This window comes from Platalea leucorodia, assembly GCF_965183815.1.
Source record: "Platalea leucorodia genome assembly, chromosome: 19".
Lineage (NCBI taxonomy): Eukaryota > Metazoa > Chordata > Aves > Pelecaniformes > Threskiornithidae > Platalea > Platalea leucorodia.
This window is the reverse complement of record NC_138841.1, coordinates 6,191,812-6,203,428: the sequence shown is the minus strand read 5'-3', so window position 1 is coordinate 6,203,428 and position 11,617 is coordinate 6,191,812. Positions and strand designations below refer to the sequence as shown.

Sequence of the window (11,617 nt, the reverse complement as noted above, 5' to 3'; positions counted from 1 at the left end):
ACCGACCCCCCCGGCTCCAGCCTCCTTTCAGGCCGTTGCAGAGAGCGATGAGGGCTCCCCTCAGCCTCCTCTTCTCCAGGCTGAGCCCCCCCAGCTCCCCCAGCCGCTCCTCCCCAGCCTTGTGCTCCAGCCCCTGCCCCAGCCTCGCTGCCCTGCTCTGGCCACGCTCCAGCCCCTCAAAGAACAAAAGATCAGCAATAAAAAAGGGGCTTGGGTCTTTTTTTTTTTTTTTTTTTTTTTTTTTTTTTTTTGTGCCTTGGATGTTTGGGGAGAAGTGAATTTTATTTGGGTGTTTTATGGACCTGGTTGCCTGCGCCCCTTGAACGCCTCCTCTTACATCACTTCATTACCAGGTCCGAACCTGGGCGATCGTCCCTCTCTTCCTTCGGCCTTTCCGTGAAGGATTTCCACGTCCCAAACGGGCAGGTTTGGTTTTGCCTTTTTTTTTCAAGCTCCCCCAGGAAAGCGAGGAGGACATCGCTTGTTTCCAGAGCCCTTGGCTCCCCTCTGCCGCGCCTCAGCCTGCTCAGTCGAAGTTGTAGTAAAGGCAAAAGGCAAAGAACATGGCAAAGATCTGAAACGGGAGGCGCGGGTCAGCCCCCCGCCGCGGGGCCGCGCTCCCCCCTTGCTGCGGCCGCTTGCCGAGAGCCGCGGGACGCCTGTCCTCCGCTCCCGGCCCAAGCGGGCACCGGGCGACCGCCACGTCCCCTCGGGGGGCTGCGCCGGGGGACACCGCGGCGGAGGTGGCACTTGTGACCTCCGGAGGTTGGCAGGGAGCCGGGCACTGCTCCCCTGCAGCGCCTGCGGGAGCAGAACAAACCTCCCCTCCTTTACCCCGCTCGTCGGCAGCGGGCGCTTGGCTTCGCCCCCCGAGGCGGAGCCGCTGGACGTGCACCCGCTGGACACGCACCCGCTTTTGGCCCGTGATCGTGACAGCTGGAGGCTCGGGTGGGCCCACCCTGAGCCCCTTCGTGCTCCCTGCACCCCCAGACCCCGCTCCCAGCGAAAACAGAGCCCCCACGAGGCGACCCGCTACCCCCCCCCGGCCCTGCTCCGCACCTCGATGCCCAGCACGGCCAAGCTGCAAGTCCCGGGGAGCGAGACGTATTTCTGCAGGGTCCTGCCGAAGGTGGAGAAGCAGCCCTGGGGGGGACGGGGGGATGCTGGCGGGGCTCCCTCGCGCTCCCCACGGCTGCAGGGAGCTCGGGGGGTGACCGAGGTGTGGGCAGATCGGGGTGCGCGGTGGGGCAGGACGAGGTGGGGACGTGGGGGGTCACCGGGCTGCGGGCGGGCAGCGTCCCGGGCTCCCGGCCCCGGTGCTGAGGGGCAGAGGGTGCCGCTGCCCCGAGGCCGGGGACGCGGCAGGGCGGTGCCCTACCTGCTCGTGGATGAAGCCGGGGCTCCTCTCCCGGCACTGCTCCCAGCCCAGCAGCTCGCCCGCCTGCAGGAGCCCGTCCCGGGCGCAGCAGGCCCGCGGCCAGGGCATCCCCGGGTGCAGCTCCTGGAAGCGGGAGCCATTCCCAAAGTCTTCGGGTCCTAAAACGCCACAACACGAGAACTGAAACGGAAGGGAAACGCCATCAATGCGCTGTCAAAATGGCGGGGGCGTCGCCTGGGGAGGTGACGGAGGGAGGGGGAACGGCCCAGCACGGCGCTCGGTGTCTGCCTGGGGTCCACGAGCCCCTCGCCCGCGTTCGGGATCACCCTCGGGGGGTCCTGCGGGTGCTCCGCACCCCTCCCCGAGCCCACCGGGAGCCTCCCGGCCGCTCACCGTGACCATGAGGGTGTTCCAGGCGGTGGAGAAGACCTCGGCACCCTCGTCCCCGCGGTAGTTCCTCCGCAGCTCGGACAGGAATTGCTCCGGCTGGATCTGCGGGAGCACCGGGGGACCGGTACCAGGGACGGGGCCCTGGGGGCTGCGCACCCACCCTAACCCCCCCTCCCCCCGCTGGCCAGGGCGCCAGCTCCCTTCGAGGGGTCGTGGGGACCCATGGCACCCACCCACCCGGGTTCGGACTTGCGTCACGGTGCTGGTGATGAAGATGAGGGTGAGAAAGGCCGTCCCCGCGCCAGCCCCAGTCCGCTGGGGGACTCAGGGCCGTGACCCACGGCACGACGCAGGGAGGAGCGGGGCTGGCCACGGCGTCGGGGCGCGGGGATGGTACCTGCTTCCAGTGCGCCAGGAAGAGACCGGCCCCAACGAGCTGCGTGAGGAAGACGAGGCTCACAAGGATGAAGAACTGGAAGGCAGCGGGATGAAGGAGTCAGAGACCCTCGCTCCGGCTGTTGCTCCTCTGCAGCCAGCCCTGCCCGCGCCCTGGGCCCCGGGGGGGACACGGGGGACGAGTGCGCAGCTCCTGGGGACAGAAGCCACATCTCCGAGCGCCGCGGCTGCAAGGTGGAGGGTTAAAAACGAGCACCGGCTGCCAGGGGCTGGGGATGCCAAAGAAATTGGGGCGTCGGTGCTCAGAAAGGGGTTTCTAGCCCTCGCCGTCAGGGGGGAACAGCTCGGAAATGCCGTGTGGGAGAAGGCAGTGGCTTCAGAGGGAAGTGACCCCACTCAGTGGCTTTCTAAAATCCTCTGGGCTCTAAATTCAAAGATTCACAAGGTGGGGACTGGATTGGGGCGTGCGCTGAGCGCTGACGGGGCCAGGGTGGGGAACACCGGGCTTCTGGCTCCTCTGAGGACACCCCGCATCCCCCAGCGCCCTCCATCCCCTGCTCCCCGCATCCCTCAGCTCCTTCCATCCCCTGCTCCCCGCATCCCTCAGCGCCCTCCATCCCCTGCTCCCCGCATCCCGCAAGCTCCTGCACCCCGCCGCCCCCTGCCCGCCCGGCTCCCCGCACCCCGTGCCAGCCTTCCCGCCCGTCTCCCCTCACTCACCGCCAGCAGCAGCGGCCGGCTCCGGCGCAGGGCCCCGCAGCACCCCAGGAAGCCCAGCAGCGAGAGGGCGATGCCCACGGCCAGCAGCAGGTAGGCACCCGCGCTCAACACCGGCTTGGCAGCCACGATGTCCTGGAAACCGGCCGGGTCCACGGCCACCCAGACCCCCGCGCCCGCCAGGCACGTCCCCCCAGCCTGCGGGACCCGCCGCGGTCATGGGGCGCAGGGACCGGCCCCAGGCGCCCCACGGCGCTCCCCGCCTCTGCTGGGGTCCCCTCCCTTGGGCTGGTGCCACCCGCCCCCCGAAGATGTCACAGCCCGGGGCCGGGTCCCCTCCACCCCGCCGGGCCCAGGGGGACTCACAAACACCAGGACGTTGAAGGCGAACATCAGGTACCTCACGCAGCTCAGGACACCCATGGGGACGCTGCGGGAGGGGACGCGGCAGCGTTCGTCCCTGCAGAGCCCTGGCCACAGCCACCCCCGTCCCACCCTGGACCCCCCGGCTCCGGCAGGACACGGGACTGCCCCCCGCCAGCGCGCAGCCCCCCAAAACCCCCAGAGCGTCTCCAATCCCCCGCTGTCGCCCGCTGCACCCCCAAAAAGCCCCAAACCCCTCCAGACCCCGGCACCGCTCACCCTGTGGGGGCGGCGGGGCCTCCCACCGGCACCGGCACCGGCAGCGCCGCTTTAACGCCAGGAAGGTTGGAAAATCCCCCCCCCCCTTCCCGGTCAAGCAGCCCCCGAGAAACCCCTTCCCGCGGCGGGGGCATGAATGATTGATGGGGAACAGGATCCGCCATTGTGCCGGCGGCGGTGGCGGGCGGAGGGGAGTCTCCGGCCCCGGCTGTCGTTAGCGGAGGTAATTAAACCTCCGGGCTGGGAAAGACGAGCCGGCCCCGACAGGCCGAGGGCGACCTCGGCCATCAATTATTGCTGCGGACATTTGCTCTGTCGGCAGCTGGGGAAGCCCTCGAGGGCCTTCAGCGGGGGCATGCGGGCAGCCAAGGTGGCTGACGGCCATGGGGGACGGACGGACGGACGGGGCCTGGCCTCTCCGGCCTGGGCAGCCCTCAGGGCCGCGCTGGTAACGGGGCAGCAGCGTCACTGCGACCGCAGGCCCAAGGGCGGCGCAGGCCCCGAGCCCCGGCTCCGCCCCGTCCCACCGGGCCCGCCCGCCGCCATCACGGGACTCCCGGAGGTGGCGCTGCCGGCGCGTTGCGGCGCCCCTCCTGTAGGGGGCAGCCGAGAACGCGGCCAGAGAGACGCGCGGCCGGGCTAGAGCGCCTCCCCCGGCACGTCACGTGGGCGGCCCGGCCCAATCGCAGCAGCCGGCGCGTCGGCGGGGCGGGAGAGACGGACAGCGGCTGCGGCCAATCAGAAAGCGGGACGCGCGCAGCGCCCCGCCGTTCCGTCCGGAGGGGGCGGGGCCGCCGGGCGGGGCGGGGCCTTCCCGACCGGAAGCGGCCCCGTTCCCTCAGCGTCGCTTCCGGTGCCGCCGCCGCCGCCCTGCGCGGGATGTAGCGGCCGGTGAGTGCGGGCGGGGGCGGCCGGGGCCGCGGCCTCAGCGCCGGGGCCGGGGCCGCCGGGGAGCGCCCGGCCCGGGGCGGGGTGCGCGGTTGCCGGTTGGCTCCCGGTGACTCCCTTCTTCTCCCTCCCTCCCTCCCCAGCGCGGCGGCAGAAGGACGCGGAGGGACCTGCACCGGCTGCCCTCGCCCACCGGGACCGACCCCATGGCCTCCCGCAAAGCCTCCGCCGCCGGGCAGGGCCCCGGGCTGGCGGCCGCCGGCCGGGAGCGAGCCCACCTGGAGCTGGCCGAGCTGGGCCCGCTCCTGGAGGAGAAGGGCGACCAAGGAGCCGCCGGCCCGGCCAGCGTAAGCCCTCCGCCGCGCCCGGGGCCGCTCCTCCTCGCTCGGGCTCTCGGCTCCGTCCTTGTGCGTTGACCGGGGAGCCCGCCCCTCACCCCCGCGGCAGCTCGGAGGGCGCGGGCCGGCGGCGTTTCGCAGGGCCCCGAGTGCGGCCGCGGCTTTGCCTCGGCGCGGAGAGGCCGTGAGGTGCTGCGCCCCCCGCAAACGCCGAGGGCTGGGCTGGTCCCTGCCCCGAGCCGGCCCAGGAACTTCTGCAGGCGCGGAGCCGCCGTAGCCCCGGTGCAGGGACGGCAGCTCTCTGCCTGCCCGCGCCGCTGCTTGCAGCGTCCGCGCTCACGCAGCCCTCGGGCTGCAAATCGCCTCCCCGAAGCCGCTGACGGAGAGAGGAGCCGGGACGCGCAGAGCGTTCCCAGCCCGGGAGGAGCCGGGGAGCCGCTGCCTCCCCCTGGGCTCAGGGCTGGGGTGCAGAGCCGGGTTTCCTGGCGGGGCCAAGCGGCTGTTCCAGCCTGGGTTGTAGGGATGAAAATCCCCCCCGGTAATCCCACCTTTCAGCAAGGACAAATCGGGGATTAGCCTGCCCGAGACGGTTAAGGCGGTAGCGTGTTGCATAAGCGGCGGTGACCGGCGGGTCCCGCCGGTCCCCTCGGGAAGGGATGAAGCCCCAGGTGCTCTCGGAGGGGACGCGCCGCTCTCCGCGCGCCCTTCCTCCCCCCGTGGGCAGGAATTATTTCCTCCTCGCCATTTCTCCCTCTAGGCTGAAGACCCGCCATGCCCAGCGGCCCGTGAGGAAGAGGAGGAGGTGGTCCGTGTGCTGACTCTGCCTCTGCAGGCTCACCACGCCATGGAGAAGATGGAAGAGTTTGTGTATAAGGTACGGGAGCTGGTAGCGATTCCCCAGTCCTGATTTTTGGGGTATTAATGAGGCCTGGATGGCGCAAGCCCGGGGCTGGGGGTGGCGGGCAGGGGCTGGGATGCGTCGCCCTGTCTGGGTAAAGCTCCCGGGGCTCCGCGCGGCTCTGCCAGCGGCCTGCTCCGGCTCCGCTCGCCGGGGCCCGCTCCCAGCAGCGCTGCGGGAAGGGGATGGCGGCGGCTGGGAAGCGCCGGTGGGCGTCGGGGGTTGTGCCCAGCCGTGCCGACGAGCAGCGACCTGGGGAGCAACCCCAGCGTCTCTGCGTTCCTCTGACGGGGAGCGGGAGCACCGAGCACCGTTGCTGGTGTCACCCGGTGCCTGTGCTCGTGGTCACTGCGGTTCGGTAAGCGGTGGCGTCGGCTGAGGGCCAGCCCGGTTCTGTTGCCAGCCGGGGCTCCCTCCTCCCTGACCAAAACGGGAGTTCCCCGCTGCAGGGAGCAGTTTGGGTGCCAAAGGGTTAAAGCTGAGGGTGCAAATCGCCTCTGGCTCCCGGGGGGGCGTGGGGCTGCAGGACGTGGGTGGCTCGGGGTCCCGCGGGGCCCTGATGTTGCAAAAGCTGAACTTCCTCTTCCCGAGGAGCCTTACGGGGCCGGTGCAGCCCTGGCCGCGGGGAGGGCTCTGCTGGGCTTGTTCCACGTGCGGCTTTCGGCTCCCGGGGGGGAGTAAACGTGAGCCTTCGGGCTGGCTGGACGCTCTGGGGGCCAGCAGCGCGGCTTGGCGTGTTGCAGGTGTGGGAAGGGCGCTGGCGCGTGATCCCCTACGACGTGCTGCCCGACTGGCTGAAGGACAACGATTACCTCCTGCACGGACACAGGCCTCCCATGCCGTCCTTCCGAGCCTGCTTCAAGAGCATCTTCCGAATACACACCGAGACGGGCAACATCTGGACGCACTTGCTAGGTGACTGGGAGGGTTTGGTAGCCCCGGGGCCGAGGGGGGGCTTGGCCCCCGCGTGCAACGGTGCCCTTTTACGGCCAGGACTCGCTTGGTGCTGGGGTCCTCTCCGTGCCCGCGGTCTCGCTTTGAGGATTGCGTACCCCGGCCTGGGGCTGGGTGAGGAGGTGCCCGAGGGCTCCCGGGGCGCCTTGGGGGAAGGGAGAGCGGGGCCCCTCCTCACAGCGGGGCCCCGGGGCCGGGCTCAGCGACCGTTCCTGGCTTTGCCGACGTTCTGCGAGAGCGGGCGGGAGAAACGCGTCCTGGGCGGGACGGGAGAGCCTCGGCGCGCGTTCCTCTGAAACCCAGGGACGGGCCAGCGGCTCTTCGCCCGACCGTGCCCTCGCCCCCGGCTCCGCTTGTCCACGCTAACGACAGCCTCGGCTAACGGCCCGCTGCCAGGCCAGCCCCGGGTGCGACCGAGCACCTCCGGGTGCGCTGCGAGCAGGATGCGGCCGGGGCCTGCCCTGCAGAGCACAGCCAGGGCCGCGTTTCTCCTGGCTCTTTGCTGAATTCGCTCGCCCTGCTTCTGCCGCATCCGCCTGACCGCCCGTTTGGCGTGTTCCCTGCAGGTTTCGTCTTGTTCCTCTGCTTGGGGATCCTGACCATGCTGCGGCCCAACATGTATTTCATGGCTCCTCTCCAGGAGAAGGTGGTGTTCGGGATGTTCTTCCTGGGAGCGGTGCTGTGCCTCAGTTTCTCCTGGCTTTTCCACACTGTCTACTGTCACTCGGAGAAGGTCTCGCGGACTTTTTCGAAGTGAGTCAGCAGGAGCGCGGCCGCGCGGTCTCGCAGGAGGTTTTGAGTTCTCCCAGCGCTCCCTCTTGGAAAGCGCCGCCTTCCCCAGCGTTTTACCCCCGGGGGGAGGGAGCGTTCACCCCGTCTAGCGTGGAGCTGAGAGGGGAACCGCAGCTGGGTCCCGGAGGGCTCTGCCCCGTGCCTGAGCACCTTAAATCCGCCAGCTCCTCGGGTGGCTGATGAAGACGGGGACCCTGGGAACCTGCAGCTCCCGAGGGAACGGCCTCCGTGCCCCTCGTAGCAGTGAACTGAGGCGGGGTCTCGGTCTCACTGGGCAGCCAAGGGGACGCAGCGGTTTGGCAGTTTCCAGTTTACCGGATGCTTTCAAAAACTTTTGGTTTGGATCCAATTTGGAGTGAAACCAAATTGCAAGAAACAAACCAAACAGGATTCCCGGCAAAGCGGAGAGGCTGGGCAGCGGCCGGTGCCTCTCCCCGGGGTCGGTGCGCAGGCTGCTCTTACAGTTAAGCTCACGTCAGCCTTCACGGCACAGACAGGGCCGCAGCAAGGCTTTCAAAGAAGATCTTGCTCACGCAAGCCTGTCAGAGGCATTTACTTGGGTGCTGCTTGCTGGGAAATCCTGCCAATCTCCTTTGCACAAACCCCGGAGATCCTGCGGGCTCCCGTCTGCAGAACAAACTGTGCCGCCGCGCCCTCAGCAGAAACGTCCTCGCGCACCGGGGATGCGCTTGCCACGGCCGCCGCGGCAGCGGGGGTAACGCAAGCGGCTGCGTTTTGGTGGTGAAATGGTTCCTGGATCGATAGATCGAAAGCACTTTGCGGCGGAGGATAACGGTCAAATCCATACGGGCAAGGACTCGCGCCCGCCGCGCGGCCCCTCTCGTATCCAGCCAGCTGCTGTTCCTCCTCCGAGCTCCGCTGGCGTCCCCGGAAGCTGCCGACCTCCCCAGCCCCTTTCTCCTGTCCCAAATCGCACTGACGAGACCCCAGATCCCCCCCTCTCTGACGCGCAGCGTCCCCCGCGGGGCCGCGGTGCCTGCCTGGCCGCGGTGACTCCGTTTGGGCGCGGGGCACCGCCACCCCCGTACCGAGAGGACACAAGGAGCGGGGTGGATTCGGGGGCTGAGCTGTGACTCTCTGTCGTTGCACCCCGGCTGCAGGTTGGATTATTCAGGAATTGCACTGCTGATCATGGGGAGCTTCGTCCCGTGGCTCTATTATTCGTTCTACTGCTCCCCGCAGCCAAGACTCATCTACCTCTCCATCGTCTGCGTCCTGGGCATCTCCGCCATCATCGTTGCGCAGTGGGACCGGTTTGCCACCCCCAAGCACAGGCAGACAAGAGCAGGTAGGGGTTCCTGCTCCTCACCCCGAGTCCCCAGCCCCGGGAGGGAGCTCGGGAGGGCGTCGGGGAGGCGCTTTGGGAAGATCCCGTTGGGGGATGGCTCTTCCCTCGTTGGGGGAGAGCTCTCGGCATCTGCAGCATTAACGCCCTCGGAGCACCGCGCCGCCCTGCAGCAGCTCCCGGCAGGGAGAGCTCTCCTTCCTCCTCTCGCCGTGCGGGGGATTTCGATCCTCTGCTGAGCGGGGCCTGAGCCCCGCCTGGCACTCGGCAAGCCTGAGGTTTGGAGCAGACAGGCAGCGTTTAAAAATAGCCCTGTAAGTGGCGGCTGGGCGGCCTGGGGCTGCGCCGCCTTCTCCGGGAAGCGTTTTGGCAGCGTGAACCTGCCGCTCGGGCGGAGGAGGAAGAGGTTTCCTCGTCCGTCTCCTGCCCGTTACGCGCTGGCACGCACCTCCCGTCCCGGCGGCTGCGGGGCGAGGCTGCCTCCAGCCCGCTCCACGCTCCCGCTGCGGCCTCCGCAGATTCAGTCAGCCTCGCTGAGCGTGGAGAAACGCCCCTGCCCGCCCTCGCCTCCCCGGGGGGCTCCTGCAGCAAAACGCCTCTCGCAGCAGCGTCTGAGCTACGCGAGGAGAGCGATGCTGAGCTGGAGGCCGGGCAGCACCGCGCGACCCACGAGACCCCCTCGGAAGAGGGCAGGGGACAGGGCGGGACCGCCAGCCCCACCGCGGCAGCGCTGGCCCGTCGGCAAAGATCCCGGCTTGCCCGCTCCTGGAGAGGGCTGCTGTCCTCCCCCGGGGCGAAGCCAGATCCTGCTGCGAGTACAAGCCGCAGCCTCCCTGGGCTGGCGCCTCGCTGCGGCGCCGTTTGCTCTCTGCCAAACTAATTAGATGCCGGAGCTGAAAATTTCAGCGCTGCTAATTAGCGCCTTCCCCTTGAGCTCCAAGCAGCTTCACCGAACAAATGACTCTGGCAAAGCCTCTCCTCGAAGGGCTGGCTGGGGCCGCTGCGTTCCTCCTGCCCGTGAGGCTTCGGTGCGATCCGAAGGGCCGGCACCTTCCAAAAGAGCCGTTCCCGTAGCCAGAAGCAGGAGCTGCCGCAGCCCTGCCGCTGTTCGGAGAATGCATGTCTGCGCTGTGAGCTCTGCCCAGTGAGCACCGGGAGTCAGCACTGGTTTTGACTGGAAGGCAGAGCTGTAGATCCCGCGTTTTGTGAAGGATAGATACCGCGGGGGTTGGATAACGCAGGACCAAGCGAGGAAAAGCCGCTGGTGCCGCTGGGAGCCCCCCTTGGCGCCGGACGAGGGTGCGAGGGGAGCCAGCGGGGAGCAGCGGTTTGCTGATCTCTCCTCTCCGCCGCAGGCGTCTTCCTGGGGCTGGGGCTGAGCGGCGTGGTGCCCACCATGCACTTCACCATCGCCGAAGGGTTCGTGAAAGCCACCACCGTCGGCCAAATGGGCTGGTTCTTCCTCATGGCCGTGATGTACATCACGGGCGCGGGGCTCTACGCCGCCCGCATACCCGAGCGCTTCTTCCCGGGCAAGTTCGACATTTGGGTGAGTGCGGGGACGAGGCGGGGAGCGGCCGGGGAGCGGGGGCCGAGGGCGGTGAACCCCGAGGGGAGGAGGAGGTGGCTGGGGGTGTCCCCGCGCGGCCGCTGGCAGCCAGACCTCGAACGGCTGCTGCGCGCGGGGTAAAGTACAGGGTGGAGCGAGGACGGGGGGAAAAGCGGAGCTCAGAGGCCGGTCCTGGGGCAGCGCGGAGGCAGCGAGGAGGAGGAGGAGGCGGCGTTCCTGGCGTTGCTTTGTCGCCTTTGGTCTGGTCTAAAGGGCTTTTTTTCGCTTCTCCGCAGTTTCAGTCGCATCAGATCTTCCACGTGCTCGTGGTGGCTGCGGCCTTCGTCCACTTCTACGGGGTGTCGAACCTGCAGGAGTTTCGCTACGGACTCGAAGGGGGGTGCACAGACGACTCTCTCCTCTGAGGGCGCCTGATTTTAGTACAAGCTTCCTAAGTGCTTTTTAAACTCTGTCTTTGCTAAAATCAAAGGAAGACTCAAAACTGTTCGGGGTTGTCGATTGTTTTGTTGGTTGTTTTTTTTTTTTTTTTTTTAAGGAGAAAAAAAAAAAACAGCGAAATTCTTTAGCAAAGTTGTTGACCAAATCCTCACCCCCTTCCCCGCGCACGGGGCCGAGGGGAGGCCTCGCCTCTTCCAGCCGTGTTTTAGCTGCACCGGGTCCTCCGACCTTCCCGCGCACACCCCTTTCCGAAAGCAGGGGCTGCGGGACCCCGCTCCCGGCCCAGCCGCGCCCCCCTTCCCCAGCTCCCCGCCGGGGCGAGCGGGGGCGCGCGCTACCAGGCCCAGGGCCGGGGATTTCTGCGTATCCCTCGCAGCGCAGCTCGGCAGCCCCCGCTGCTGCTGCCCAGGGCACAGATTCACCTAACTTAAGTTTTTAATTGTCTGTTTGTTTGTTTGTTTGTTTTTCCTTGACAAAGTAATGTAAACATAAATGAGAGAATATTTAATATTTAATACTAAGCTTTAAAAAGCCTTGCTGCCACTGCAGTGTACTCGGCTCCCTCGCTGTCTGCGGCAGCAAAGGAAGGACGGGGTGGTAGGGGAATGTAGAGCTGCTGTAGCCGATTGAAATAAAAAGGTCCAATAGTTCCGTGTCGTGCCGGTGGCCTCCGTCTCGTTTTTTGGGGTGGGCGTAGAGAGGAAACGGCGCCGGGGGTGGACTCGGAGGGGTGCGTCCCCTCAAAGGCTGCCGGGCTGAGCGGCAGCGAGCCAGGACAGCCCCAACAGCGGAAATAAACCACAGGAAACGCGTGGGTGCTGCGGCGATGACGGGGGAGGAAACCCTTCCTCGGCCGGGCGCGGGGCTGCCTCGCTCCCCGGCTCAGCACCGCCAAGGGGAGCGAAGGACG

General features: G+C 67.8%; 2 protein-coding genes across 2 annotated transcripts; one reads left to right on the top strand and one right to left on the bottom strand.

Annotated features, from left to right (window-relative positions):
• Positions 1 to 526: 526 nt before the first annotated feature.
• On the bottom strand, positions 527 to 3,304 carry LOC309598908 (tetraspanin-18-like; the record flags this gene model as incomplete). The annotated part of the gene is made up of 7 exons (XM_082329935.1): positions 527 to 574; positions 1,060 to 1,143; positions 1,379 to 1,558; positions 1,772 to 1,870; positions 2,166 to 2,240; positions 2,885 to 3,079; positions 3,248 to 3,304. 7 exons carry the CDS (start codon positions 3,302 to 3,304, stop codon positions 527 to 529), a joined length of 738 nt encoding a protein of 245 aa, XP_082186061.1.
• Positions 3,305 to 4,368: 1,064 nt separating this feature from the next.
• On the top strand, positions 4,369 to 11,349 carry ADIPOR1 (adiponectin receptor 1). The gene is made up of 8 exons (XM_082330400.1): positions 4,369 to 4,414; positions 4,555 to 4,758; positions 5,507 to 5,623; positions 6,391 to 6,562; positions 7,168 to 7,354; positions 8,515 to 8,702; positions 10,055 to 10,248; positions 10,545 to 11,349. The coding sequence occupies exons 2-8, from the start codon at positions 4,618 to 4,620 to the stop codon at positions 10,671 to 10,673; spliced, it is 1,128 nt and encodes a 375-aa protein (XP_082186526.1). The 5' UTR covers positions 4,369 to 4,414; positions 4,555 to 4,617; the 3' UTR covers positions 10,674 to 11,349.
• Positions 11,350 to 11,617: the final 268 nt, after the last annotated feature.